Raw genomic sequence first — 13,719 nt, 5'->3', positions numbered from 1 at the left:
ATAATTAAGTGTAAATTAAATATGTGTACAAACAAGTCAGCAAAAATGAATGTCAAATTCATTCACATTTTAGTTTCATAACGTCCAGCCCGCTGGTGTTTTTCCACATCAAAAAAATACAAACGGAACATTATTAGAACATTCTAGCACAGTGTCTGGTCACGTCTTTGGTCGATTCAAAGTGTTTCCACACATTGGACTGGAATGATGGTTTGATCTTTTTTTTTTGCTGCAATCACTTGTGTGTTGTCTGCTGGGATTTATAATGGTATACAACAGGTCAATTCAATTAATAACTTGCCTCAAACAAATTGATCTGGTTGGATAGAAGGAACATAAATTGAATAATCTATTGAGTCAGTTGTTACACCCCTAGCAAGTACATTTGTTTATTAGGTTGAAGGGTCAGTAAGATAATAAACCAAGTTCTAAATGTCACTATCGCTTTATAAAGCGATTCTTATTTACTCCTTTATTCTGTCATGCTAGTGCTACCAATCCTTTTACTGATTGCAGGACCTTTGGCTTTTATAAATGTTGATTTCGCTTTTCCCAGGTGTTGCTTAACAAACATCTGATGTCCAACAGATTTTAATACACTTGACAGATAAAGAAGTCAACTTAACCTGAAACCTGGCTGAATATTTAAATGTAAATAAATGCTGTGTTTAACTCTGTGGTAGTAATGGTTTTGTATTTTGTATTGGCTGAAAAAAAGTATTTACTTTTGCAATTCTTTTGAATTTCTCTGAGTCTTCGTCCAAACCTTGTAAAAGTAATATAACTTTCAAACACAATTGAGGCTTTGCAACCATTTTCTCTCAAAGTTAACAAGACCTTATGAAATAACATAGAAATGTGTGATTTGATCACCCAGTCAAAGAATAATCATAACAATTATAAGCAATGTTAAGTAGGTTTCTAGTGATAGTGGAGGAAAATGTGTTGTTTTTCTTCCCTGTGAGGATGTTTAATGACTCATTTCAGACCATCTTGGAGTGTTTACATATATTACATGAGTTCTCTAACCGAATTAACACTTGGATACAAATATTTGTTGTCACCATCATTTTCCTCAGACAATTTTATATTTTCTTGGGGGGGAAATATACATCTAACTGAATAAAATAAAAAAACAGTGGAGCTGCATGCATCCACTTTTCCATACTGCACGCACGCGCACTCGAGCGCACAGTCTCATTTTGCTGCCGTGGCTGCTGTCTGTTGAACCAAGTCAAGTGGGCGGGGTTTTCCAACCATTCCAGCCAATCGGCGTCCCCCACGATCAGGCAGTAGCGTTTTGCCCCTCATTTGGGTGAAGAAATGCCCCACAAGGACTCACACATGGAACAACAGAGAAGATCCATCAAATAAATCAACGTCAGCTGCCCTAACGGGAGAGAAAGATTTAACATCCAAATTCAGCCATGGTGTCCATTGATCATGTCACCAGCAAAATACTCACTTACATGCCTTATATTCTGGTTTTGATTGATATGCGATATGAAGGTAAGAGACTAATTTATGCTTATTATTATTATTATTATTAACAACTCAACTTTACTATAGTATGCTTTGAGTTCCTGAAGGTTGAATGTTAATTTGAACTTTGGGTCCTTTGGCAGTTTGTTTTGAACGAGTTGACGTACGTCAGCGATAGCATTAGCTTGCTAAGTTGTTAGCCGGTTTTAAGCTAGCTAATTATCTTCTTAACTCGCCGCTAACGATTAATTTGAAACTGCAAATTAATGAAACATTCAAGTCTGGTTTGATAAGTCACCTAATGTCTATTTTTCGAATAAAACTGTCTCTGGACGTTTTTATATTTCTTGTTAAAGCTAGTAGTACATGTCAGGTCTGTAGCTGTTGACAGAAGTGAGCACTTCACGGGTTTTGGGGCTCTTTCCCAATTGTTTTGGTACAAGATTGTCTTGATATTCGTTTGTGGTGTTCAGGAGTCAGATGTGGGAAAGATGGAAGTGTGGACAACCACATGGAGATGGGGAAGAAACTACTCGCTGCTGGACAGTTGGCTGATGCTCTTTCTCACTTTCACGCCGCAGTGGGTGAGACACACACAGACAGACTGTACATATTTATGGATTTTTCAGAAAGTGCACATCTTTCTTTACATTTTCTTTCACGTTTTGTTAGATGGAGATCCGAAGAATTACATGGCATTCTACAGGAGAGCTACAGTGTTCCTAGCAATGGGGAAGTCAAAGTCTGCTCTTCCAGATTTAAGCAGAGTCATTGAACTAAAGCCAGATTTCACATCTGTGAGTTATCAATTTTACATTTATCTCAAATAATTTTTGTTACACATTGTTTGTTATCCCATTTTCACGCACTTACTATAGAGTCAAAGATAAATTCGAATTGATACCTTGCTATAAAGTTTTAACTATACATCTAGGTCATGGATTTGTGTTCTGTAAAAGTATTTTCTTGTACTTCTTTCACACACAAAAATGCTTTTATGGTACCTTTTTAATGCATGAATTGTCCTTTACTTTTTTCTTGCAAATATAACACTCCGATCGTCTTCTGATCTATAATAAAAGCGTTCCCAGCTGTCTTTTAGTTATGGTTATGCCATTTTTAGGGAGAAAAAAAAATCTAATCTTTTAAGGACATAGTTTCTGCAGAGCAGCAGTAGTTCATCAGAAATTCACCTGTGTTTTGGGCATCCCCATTTCCCAGCATTTGTTTACCCTCTCTCCCACTAACTTACAACCCCAACCTAATATTAAAACAAAAATGGCGAGCAATATCAGAGCTATCCAGCCGTAGAGTTTTGAGTCTGATGCCAGCTCAGATGAGGCAAAGTAAAACGTCTATAGTTCTAGTCATCTACAAGTGGATGCATTAGAATGGAGCTTGTGGCATGCCGTAGTAGCCTCTACGTTACTTCTACATCCTTTCTTATCAACATATTTTCATAATGATTTGAATAAAGAAATACTCAGAAATGCAATTTTTAAATTTATTTTCTTTATAAATGCCCTTTATCATCAGAGAAATGCTACACAACATGTTAAAACACGTCAAAAACACAATTTGCCTTGGAGGGGATCATTTAGTTGAAATTGAACCTATGCCATTTGTATACTTCCGGATTAAAATCAATTCAGTGTGGTATTTTTCAACGATGCCTCAATTGTGGATTTGTGCGATTTGTACTCAAGTGTCAGCTTGCATGGTTGTTAGTATAGCTGCAGACTCCACTGTGCTATCATCCGTCCAGTAAATTGCCTGAGTTTGCCCCCATGCTCATTGTTCCTCAACAGGCGCGCCTTCAGAGAGGAAACCTTCTTCTGAAGCAGGGGAAGCTTGATGAAGCAGAAAGTGACTTCAAGAAGGTGGTAAGTTGAAAACAGGAGGTTATCATGAGATCCAGCATAGTTTGCCTGTATGTATACATTTGAACTAACAAATTAATAGAAAATCTGACACTAAAATGATGCTTGCTATCTTTAATATTCCAAATTTCAGTTTAAAATGTGGTTTAGGGATGGACTTTTTCCTGCAGTGCAGGTGTTTTGTAGAATCTCCTATTTTAATATTAAAGCTCAAATGTCTCACATCTTAAATCTTCCAGCTGAAGTCCAACCCCAGCGACAAGGAAGAGAGAGAAGCCAAAAGCCAGCTGGCAAAGTCAGATGAGATTCAGCGTTTGGTGGCTCAGTCACGCAGCAGCTTCAACGGGAAAGATTACATGACAGCCATAACTCTACTTGACACCATTATCGAGGTAAGAGGCAAATGCGATTCATTTATCTGCATGCTTAACATTGACCTTGCATGTGTGCAGCAGCAGACTGGAGCCAATGTTTGTTTAGGAGCTGGTGTTTCCCTGTTGTAGACGTGCGTTTGGGACGCCAGCTCGCGTGAGATGAGAGCAGAGTGTTACATTCAAATGGGAGAGATGGGGAAGGCCGTCAGCGACCTTAAAGCTGCCTCCAAACTGAAGAACGACAACACGCAGGCTTTCTACAAGCTCAGCACCATCTACTATGATTTAGGAGACCACGAGATGTCCCTCAAGTGAGATTCAGATTTCTTTTAAAGCTTTCATTCTGTTCTTACTCATTCATCGCGATGTTAAATGTTCTCTGTTGGGATCTGCAGTGAAGTACGCGAGTGCCTGAAGCTGGATCCTGATCACAAGCAGTGTTACAATCATTACAAGCGGGTCAAGAAGCTGAACAAACAGATTCAGTCTGCAGAGGAACTCATACAGGAACAGAGGTCTGTTTTTATACCTGCAAATTAATCTGAGGAAATCAAAACCTGCTTTTAATTATTAAATTTGGTCCCTTTTTCATTCTAGTTTGTTTTATTTTCTGCATGTAATCAATAAGATTCGGTGCTAAATTTTTGTGTGGCTTGAGGCTGTCTTATATTCCATATTCCACAGATGAAATGTCCTTTTTAAAATTTAGAAGCACCCCCACTTCCTGGTTATTACAGGCTCTCATGCAAATCCCTTTCAAATGTGAAGGGATGTCACATCACATTTGACATGCTTAATTCTGACGGTCGCAGGACTAAACGGGGACAAAGTGATGCTGTCACCCATTAAGCTGAAACACCTACCTGCTTCCTGCTGTTTTTAGGTACGTGGATGCAGTCAGCAAGTATGAGGCGGTGATGAAAACCGAGCCCAATGTGCAGCAGTTTACTCTCCTGGCAAAGGAGCGAATCTGCCACGCACTAGCAAAGGTAAAGCCCCGCAGTGCAGCTGTGAACCTGTTTCTTTATACCGGATGGAGGAATCTGACACAATCTTTCCTGTGGCTAGGACCAGCAGGCGAGCAGAGCCATCTCTGTGTGCAGCGAAGTCCTCCAGTCAGATCCTGAGAATGTCAATGTGTTGAAGGACAGAGCGGAGGCTTATGTCCAAGATGAACAGTATGAGGAAGGTAAGCAGCGGCAGTAGTAGTATCTTTATTCATCCAGGTAGATGTTCTTATTTACAAATATGACCCGGCCAAAAGGCTGTACAGATATAAAACCGACACAAGAATTACAGTCATTAGATATTGGCCTCTAAGTTGTAGGTGGGGCCACTGGTACGGCATACTCCCCCCATTGGTTTCTGTTTTATCCAACTCACTTCTTATACCATGATCTTTCATAGATTTTAAAGCTCTCCTGTTAGCTTACAGACCATCACAGCGTGACGTTACCGGTGCAAAATAATGAAGAGCATTGTCAGAGCTTTCCAGCTGTGCAGTTTAGATCCGATTCCAGCTCAGATGAGGAAAACAAAGATGTACATCAGAGTGGAGCGGAGCAGCGAGCTTGTGGCCTGCCAGTTGTAGTTTTTGTACTTAACAACTACAAGGTTTTTCTAACCCCCCCCCCCCCCCCCCACACACACACACACACACACACAGTTTCACTACGATTTGCACAAAGAAATACTCAGAGATGCATTTTTAAGCTTAATTTTATCCATGAGAAAAATGCCACAAGAACATGTTAAACACAGTTTTCCTCAGTGTGGGTCTTTAAAGCCAAAGCAATTGGTGGCTTTATATAGAGGGCTGTGCTTGACTCCATTTTATAGATGTCAGCATGATTAGGATTAGGAAAAAGTAGTCATTTTGCCTGAGGTGCATTTGCTGTCATGGGTGAAGGAGACTTTATAACAAAGCTTTATCGATGTTGGTGATAAAAGACAAAGATGAATCCAGCCAGATGCCCAGATGTTTGTAACTAACACTTGTGCTGTTCCGTCAGCATAAGTGATTATTTTGGAGGGGTGTGACTTCAAGCATCTGACTGAAAAGAAAACACTTTGGTTTGGTGGCGTTAAGGCGGAGATGGAGCCTGACACGTGCTGCTGTGTGTTTTGGGGAACCGTTGCCCTCAGATTGTTTGTGATGCTTTTGTAAAATATCCGAAAGCTTTCAATTTTAGTCTGGAGCACCAGAAAGATCCTGTGTGGTGCCAAAGAGATCCAAATTTCAAGGTTTGCTGTAGAAGATGTACGGGAAAGTTAATGCTACATTGCTGTGAAAACCAGCTTAACTACAATCAATCAGAGCAACAGGAAATCCTGCAAAACCATCTGATCTATTAATTAAAAAAAGCTTTAGTGCATTGAGTGTTAAACATTCTGCTTGTGCAGACCAGCTGGGTTTATTTCAAATCAAAACATCTGCTGATAAAATCAAAATTTTATCAATTTGGAGTTTAAAACTTTAGGATTTTTTTTCTTCCCTCCTGTGAAGCTCTATGATGAATGAATCATGTGTTGGGCCGGTGTTGCACCAGAAAGGAACATCCGATTGTTGGCTGTTTTCTGATGCAACTTAACGTCTGGATCTCTTGGGCCTGTAGATGTTCGCTCGGCCTCACCTGTCAGTCTGTCTGCAGAGGGAAAACTTAAGAGCAAAGTCCAGAATCTCCAATGAAAATAGATGCAGCTCACACATTTCATAGCTCTAGTCTTTGTGTTTTTTAAAGGTGTAGAAAGAGTTGTTCACTCTCCTGACAGTTTCTGGAGCTGATCTTGAGGCAGGATTTGTTTTTAGAACGTCCACAGGGGAGTGCCGGAAGTTGAGCGGTCTGGTTTTGTTTCACTGTCCTACCACCAACTGGAACTGCTTTTGTCGTTTAAACTGGTGTATTCAACTAACAGAAGCTTTAAAATACTTTTCAATAGGAGTTTTGTTTTTACAACTTTAACGGTTTCATAAACTCTGTAAAAGCTCAATGGTATTAGAGGGGGAGTGAATAGAGGTGTCTTCTAAGATTGATGTACAGTGATCCCTCGCTAGAACGCGGTTTACTTTTCACGGTTTCGCTACTTCACGGATTTGTATCGTGCATTATGTTCTGCCTTCTGATTGGCTAAAAAGTCACTCCGCTTCTTCCGTACCTGTGCGTCAATAACGTTGCAGTTTAAAGTGTACAGGTACGTAAAACAGCTTGCCAAATTAACATTACGTACGTGCAAATTCTCTTGCAATTTCGAGTTTCTCTAAAACCCATAGAAAAAAAGAGCGACAACAACTGCCAATCACTATGCTCTTCTCCCGAACAAACACAGCTGCACCGCGGGCTTCAAAAGAAGAAAACACTGCAGAGCAGAGTCAGGATGCAGCGGCTCAGTCTGAAGAGCAGTGAAATACACCTGAGTCACTATTTGTCCCACTGTACTTTGTATTTTCTCCCGTTTAATCCAATACTCTGGTCGCGGTGGGCGGGGCTAATCTCCGCAATTTGAAGCCTTCTGTTCACATTGATGATTAAAATTATTTGACAGTACAGTACAGAAGTTATTTGTTGAAAAAAACGTTTTTAAAGTACTTTTATTTGTGAAACAAATGCTTGAGCCTGTAAAATGGTTTGTTCTTTCTTTTCAATGTATAATAGAGTATTTAATTGTAAAAAAAAAAAAAGAGATTTTTTCTTCACGGATTTTGACTATCACGGGTTCTTTTAGGAACGTAATCCCTGCGAAAAACAAGGGTTTACTGTGTTCATATTTAGTCTGCCAAAGGTGATAAAACTGCACAGAATTTGTCGAAGCTTTTTTATGGAAGCGTATTGCATTCAGTAAAAGGGATCTTCGTCCTGACTTTTTCATGTATTATAATAGTGTGTACTTTATTTTCTAAGGACCACAAAAGCTACAAACTACACACAGGCTGGGTGGGTACTAACCTCATCTGCTCATGGAAGCTATAAGAAACCTGCAATTGAAAGTTGAAGAAAGAAAAAATTGCTTTTTAACTTATGTGTAGGACATTTTTGGTTTTTATGAGCAGATAAGGTTAGTATGTAGCTTGGTGCTGTGTTATATTAGAATGAATGACCCCCCCCCCCACAATATATTATTTTTATTTAACGCAAGACGCTTCTTTTTTAGGTTAATTTTTTGTTCTTCAATTCCGTCTAAACTGAAACGACTGTTATTTTCTAGGACATAGTTCCTGCAGAGTTCATGAGAATTTCTCCTCAGAATTTTTCTAGAGTTGTGGACTGTTGGTGCGGAGCAACCACGCCCCTTTCCCCGAACCGCTGCCGAGTGCGGGGAGCTTGTGCGCCGCCCAGAATACTCTCTTTTTCAAACAGCTTTTTTCGTCTGCTACTTTTTTTTTTTTTTTTTTTATAGTTTACATGTTTTGCAGACCGCATGTTTTTTACACTTTTGCAGCTGTATTTATTTAATATTTATTTCTTTATTTAATAAGAATCTCATTTTTGATAATAATTTTTCATAACAATTTTAGTAATATTTTTAATTATCTAATATAAATGTAATTTGTGATGTCCTTTATTGATGTTATATTATATAGATTATTTCCGAATGTCGTGTTGCTGCCACAGATAAATGAAATTTCCCCATTGTGGGATTAATAAAGTCATCTATCTATCTATCTATCTTTCTTCCATCAGAAAAATGCAATAAACACAATTTTCATCAGAGTGGCTCTTTAAAATATTAGCAAAATTGATCATCTTTTTGCTTTGCTCTCTTTTATACAATTTTTTTTTTTTTTTTTTTAATTTAAGTAAATTGTTTTTTCATGTGAAAGGCCTATCAGTTTGGATGAAGTCACTTTGTAGGCTCTTTACCAGTCTAACTTTATCAGAAAGCTGTCAGGTGTCATGGCGGTAATCTAACACTAGGGGTCCCTGTAACATCACAGGGAATTCCAGTCTGCCTGGAAACCTCATTTGACCTTAAATCTAATCATTTTTATGTTCAGATTTATGTCGGCTACACCCTACACCTTCATCTTTTTGTAACATTTTTATTACTTTCCATAAATTCAGAAATGTGGCGATTACATTTAGTCTCATTTGACACAATGCATCTCCTGATTACTAAATCCAATTAGGAGTATACAGTACATTTAAATAAGCAACGTTGATGATAAATGGTTGGATCTTATTAGATCCAGGAGCAAAGCAGTTCCTGTCTTGTGGGATCATATTACAGTAGACAGTGATTTCATCCAGCAGCTCAACAGTAGTTGCTGAGCAGATCTGCAGCGTTGGATCTCCGCTGAAATGATGAACAGGTCTTCAGGCTGCGAGCAAATTAGCCCAAAACAAACTCCCATTTCAGAGATGACAAAAGCATGCTGAAATCTTCAGTAACCGTCTCATTTGACCTGTCAGTGCCTGTTTTGTGGCAGATTGAAGTATATTTTTCCCATCAAAATCCTGAGCTGGGTTGATGCAGGTGGTGGTGCCATTAACACGAACAAATCAGCAGTGAGGGAAGGCAAGACCCCATGTGGGTTTTAAAACCTGTCAGAACTCTCTGGTGTTTATAATTCACCTCAGACATCAGAGTAAACAAGCCTCAAAGCACCCAAACGCGTGCACCATAACAGCCCCGAGCTGCTGCCGGAGGAGGCAAACTCCACCGCCAATCGACGGCTTATTAGGACTCCGATGACGTCGAGTTGTGAGTGAAAACGGAGGCTAAACCAATAAATTGTCCTCCAAAGGCATTAGTTCCTCACTCTGCCTTTCATCTCTAATTAGAAGTGCAGATCTGAGTGTTTTTCTGGAATAAAACCGGATCCAAATTGTCTTAAATCTCATATTTTCTTTTATCTTGTTAATAGCAGCTGTAAATGTTTTTTGTTGCCGATGCCGTCGGCCTGACCAGTTTAGAAGCTAAACTGCAGATTTGCTTGTTTAGTTATTAAACTATTAAGACAAACTCCAATGAAAATTGTTTTTAACATGTTGCTGCAACCTTCTTCCCATGATGGAGGACATGTACAAAGAAAATGAAGCCTAAAGTTGCATTTCTGAGTATTTCTTTATTCTAATAGTTGTAAATTGGAACCAGAAGAGAAAATGCCGTTTGAAAAAGGCCTCAAGCTTCCTGCTCCGCTCCATTCTGATGCATCCTATTGCAGACAAACAGGTCCATGTTGGAGCTGGAATCTGGATCTAAACTCTTCGGCTGGATGGCTCTGATGATGCTCACCATGTGAGGGGCTGTAAGCTAGCGGATGAGCGTGTAAACAAAAGCCGACAGTCCCACCCACAATTCGGAAGCACATTTCTGATGAACCACTGTCTCTGTGCAAAAACGATGTCCAAGGAATCGACACAGGTTTTTTGATTTAGTCTAAAATGGCATCATCATATTTGAAAGACCACCGGGGACGCTTTTACGGTAGATCAAAAGATGATCGGAGGGAGACTTCAGGCCCTTTTCTTCTCCTCGACTTTGACAAACAGGGGAGGCCAAATGCAATTGAAATTGAGCTTAAATTATCAGCTGAGTTTACAAACTGTCTGAAGATGCTGATCAGCTTCTTGAAACTGTCCTCATGTGTTTGTTTAGGACCCAAATTTGAATTTGTCATTTGCAAGGAAAATGCTTGTAAACAAGCAGGTGAGGTCAGTGCTGTTAATGCGTTAGACGATTTATCTAGTGAAAGACAAAGTATTTTAGGATTTGATTTCTAATAAATACTCTAATCTCATTGGGTTTCAGTTGTAAAAAGAAAATGAAAAATGAGGCAGGGGTTATTTCAGAGCTGTGTTTATAATCTGTTTCAAAGTTTTTATACTTGAAATGAGCATATTTGTACATTTAGCATAAATTAGATAGGCTGTAGTTCTGTAAACTTTTGCAAGTCTTCTGCTATATGAACAGTCTTTTACCTCAAATCCTCTATAAAATATGCAATCCCATAGATAATTTCTAATCCAGATGAAACAATCAGTCTGAGTTCTGCCTCCTGTGTCAGCAGCACAATAATGCTTCTTGTAACGTTCTATCATTTCTGTTGTGCATTTAGTTGTGATTGGCTCATCAGTTTCACTGACTCTTCTGGCTGAATGCATCAGTGAAAGTCTTTGCTGCAGTAGGAAGTTCCGTCTTCCTCATTTCAGCTACCGATGTACTTTGGACTTCCCTTTCTTTGTTTTCTGACCAAACCCTGCAGCAAACATAAAACCCCTCCCTGTCTGCTATGTGGGAACGGGTTGCTGTTCCAGATTTGCCTCGTTTTTATTGGATGCCGCCTGCAGGAGCTCGCCACTTTCAAAAAGAAAAACGCCTCCTTTGCTTTGCCTTTAGTTAATGTTGCTCCTGATACTTTTAGGTTACTTTACAGAAACCCATGAGTAGCAGCCGCAAACCTGTCTACACGTTTGTGGTTAAGAGTAGAGGGGGAAAAAGACTTTGCTCATGGTTGCGGGTTATTTTATAATGCTCTTTGTTGTCAGAACTGATTATTTTAACAAATATCCATCTGATTCTTGTCCTTTGGTCTGTTTTTGCAGCTATTAAAGACTATGAGACTGCTGGAAAACACAGTGAGAATGACCATCAGATCAAAGAAGGCCTGGAGCGAGCACAGCGGCTTCTCAAACAGTCTCAGAGGAGGGATTATTATAAAATCCTGGGAGTGAAGAGGTGACGATCGAATAGAATTCGCAAAGATGTGTAGGTTTTAGCTTCAGCTTATGCTGATCAGTGAACTCTCTGTGGTCACAGAACCGCCAAGAAGAAGGAGATTATCAAAGCATACAGGAAGCTGGCACAACAGTGGCACCCTGACAACTTCCAGGATCCGCAGGAAAAGAAGAAGGCAGAGAAGAGGTTCATAGACATCGCTCAGGCCAAAGAGGTCCTCACCGATCCAGGTAACCGGTCTGTTCTGCTGTTTGGAAAGCATCCATCAATGAATGGGAGGCTCTCCAGGAGCCGCTTGTTACTTTCTCCAGTTCTGTTGGTGCCACTAAGGGGGGGGGGGTCAGAACCTCCAGTACCGTTTGAAAAGTTGGGTCTAAATGACAAAAGCCATCAAGTTTACTAGAGGTAAAAAAACAAAAACAAATCTGGAATGGTTCAAATCAAGAAGCAGGATAAAAGTTTGAGTGCTGCAAACAAGAATTCAGGTCAGTTTCAGTGGTCAGTTATATGGATCGGGACATCCCTCATACATTATAGTAGTACTAGACTGCACTGTTGCATCCCAATCAGGAATCGGATAGTTTCAAGCTTATTATTCCAATAATATACTGGTATATCTATACCATAAACGGATCCCAACGTTGTATTGTTGTGAACCGCAGCAGAATACAGCACGGGTCTGAGCAGCAGGCGCACAAAAACGGCTGATAAAGTGAGATCTTCCCGGGTTTAGACTTCCAGGCTCAATAACTCTTAATAAACATTTAAACTGACAGCGAGTTTGTCTTAAGTCAAACAACGACCTACAAATGAAACGGAGAGACGGCAACCAAGGGACCGTCAACAAAGTACAAGCTCTGGGAAAAACACATTTCAAACTATCTGTGTATCCATAACCAACCAAAACAAGGAATGGTTGCATTGAGATAGGCTAGTAATGAAAACTCAACGTATTTAGGCTAAAACAATGATTTTGGAAGAAAATTATTATTTTTTAATGTCTTAAAAAAGTATTAGTCCGGGCCTTTGGTATCTGCAGATTCTCAGAAACAAATGACAAATCCAGTTTTGATCACTTCTGGTTTCAGGGTTTCCCTCCACAATTGTTTTCTTTCATTTATGAGCTAAAATAATTTTCCCTCCACAAATGTTTTCTTTCTTTAGCTCATAACTGCTCTGTACATATGAGGTAAATAAACAGGATATTGTCCTAAGCAGCAACATTTGAACTTTACCGACTTCTACGCTGAAAGATTAAATCAAACTTTACTAATTATCCCATTTCTTTTCATTATTCTTTCCTTCAATTTCATATTCTGCCCAATTTATTAACTTTAAGTTTCTGCAAATTTGACTTATTTTTATCTCTTCAGCACAGAAGAAATGTAACTAAAAATCGATTTGATTCAGAGATTAAACCTATAGATTAGAGTTTTGGATCTATTTTCAAATCAGTGTTTTTATTCCCCCCCCCAAAAAAATAATTTGAAAGATTTTTGTTTTTAAATGAAATCCTTCCATTTTTCTTTTCTGATGTATGTATTTGCACCTTCTTCAGAGATGAGAAACAAGTTTGACCAAGGAGAAGACCCCATGGATCCAGACAGCCAGCAGGGTCACCATCATCCATTCAACGGCGGTTTCCATGGTTTCCAGGGCTTCAATCCTTTCGGCTCGGGACCCTTTAACTTTAAATTCAACTTCAACTGAGGTTTCTTATCCAGCAAAGCTGGAGTGGGATTTTTCTATTGTCCTCCCTATTTAAAAGGGAGATTGTTCCACAAATGATCTTTAAGCTTCACGGCCTTTAAATCAGACTTTTGTTTGTTGTTTACCAACGACGATTCCACTTCAGGCCGCTTTGGTCTGTTGCTATGCTGACAAAAAAACCTGCCTTGCATAAAAAAAACGTAAACAGTAATTTTATGACTTTGACTCTTTAAATTATGTTTGTGTCCAGTATTGCACCCTGCAGTTCACACAATTCAATTTGTTCTATTTTTATATGAACTAATTTTTTGTTCCTGAAATGTAAATAAAGACTTATTTATGTACATTCATTGGAAATGGTTGTTCTGTATTCTTTGTTTTCAGTGGAAAAAAGTTTGGTTTTCATGTCGGATGACTTGGTTTTTGACCTTTTGTGAGCCGTCGGGAATAAACGATTGATTTTCTTTTGGATGTTTACATTAGCATTTGTAGAAGCCATAGAGGAACTTTTTGCTCCCCAGCATGAACCACACTGTTTCCTGAGAGCAAATCGTGGAATTTACAAGATGGAGAAAAAAAAACATTTAAAAAGGAGC

The 13,719-nt window shown here is 39.1% G+C and overlaps 1 protein-coding gene across 1 annotated transcript; it reads left to right on the top strand.

Annotated features, from left to right (window-relative positions):
- Window positions 1-1,263: 1,263 nt before the first annotated feature.
- Window positions 1,264-13,480, top strand: dnajc3a (DnaJ (Hsp40) homolog, subfamily C, member 3a). Its single transcript, XM_004081777.5, has 12 exons — window positions 1,264-1,509; window positions 1,956-2,066; window positions 2,155-2,279; window positions 3,291-3,365; window positions 3,602-3,754; window positions 3,866-4,047; window positions 4,132-4,251; window positions 4,620-4,725; window positions 4,805-4,925; window positions 11,281-11,413; window positions 11,495-11,643; window positions 12,972-13,480. The coding sequence occupies exons 1-12, from the start codon at window positions 1,428-1,430 to the stop codon at window positions 13,121-13,123; spliced, it is 1,509 nt and encodes a 502-aa protein (XP_004081825.1). The 5' UTR covers window positions 1,264-1,427; the 3' UTR covers window positions 13,124-13,480.
- The last annotated feature ends 239 nt before the right edge of the window (window positions 13,481-13,719 follow it).

Source organism: Oryzias latipes, chromosome 21, assembly GCF_053564925.1.
Source record: "Oryzias latipes strain Hd-rR chromosome 21, Olatipes_Hd-rR_3.1".
NCBI classification, from domain to species: Eukaryota; Metazoa; Chordata; class Actinopteri; order Beloniformes; family Adrianichthyidae; genus Oryzias; species Oryzias latipes.
Note: the sequence above shows the minus strand (reverse complement) of the source record. Positions and strands in the feature narration are given on the sequence as shown.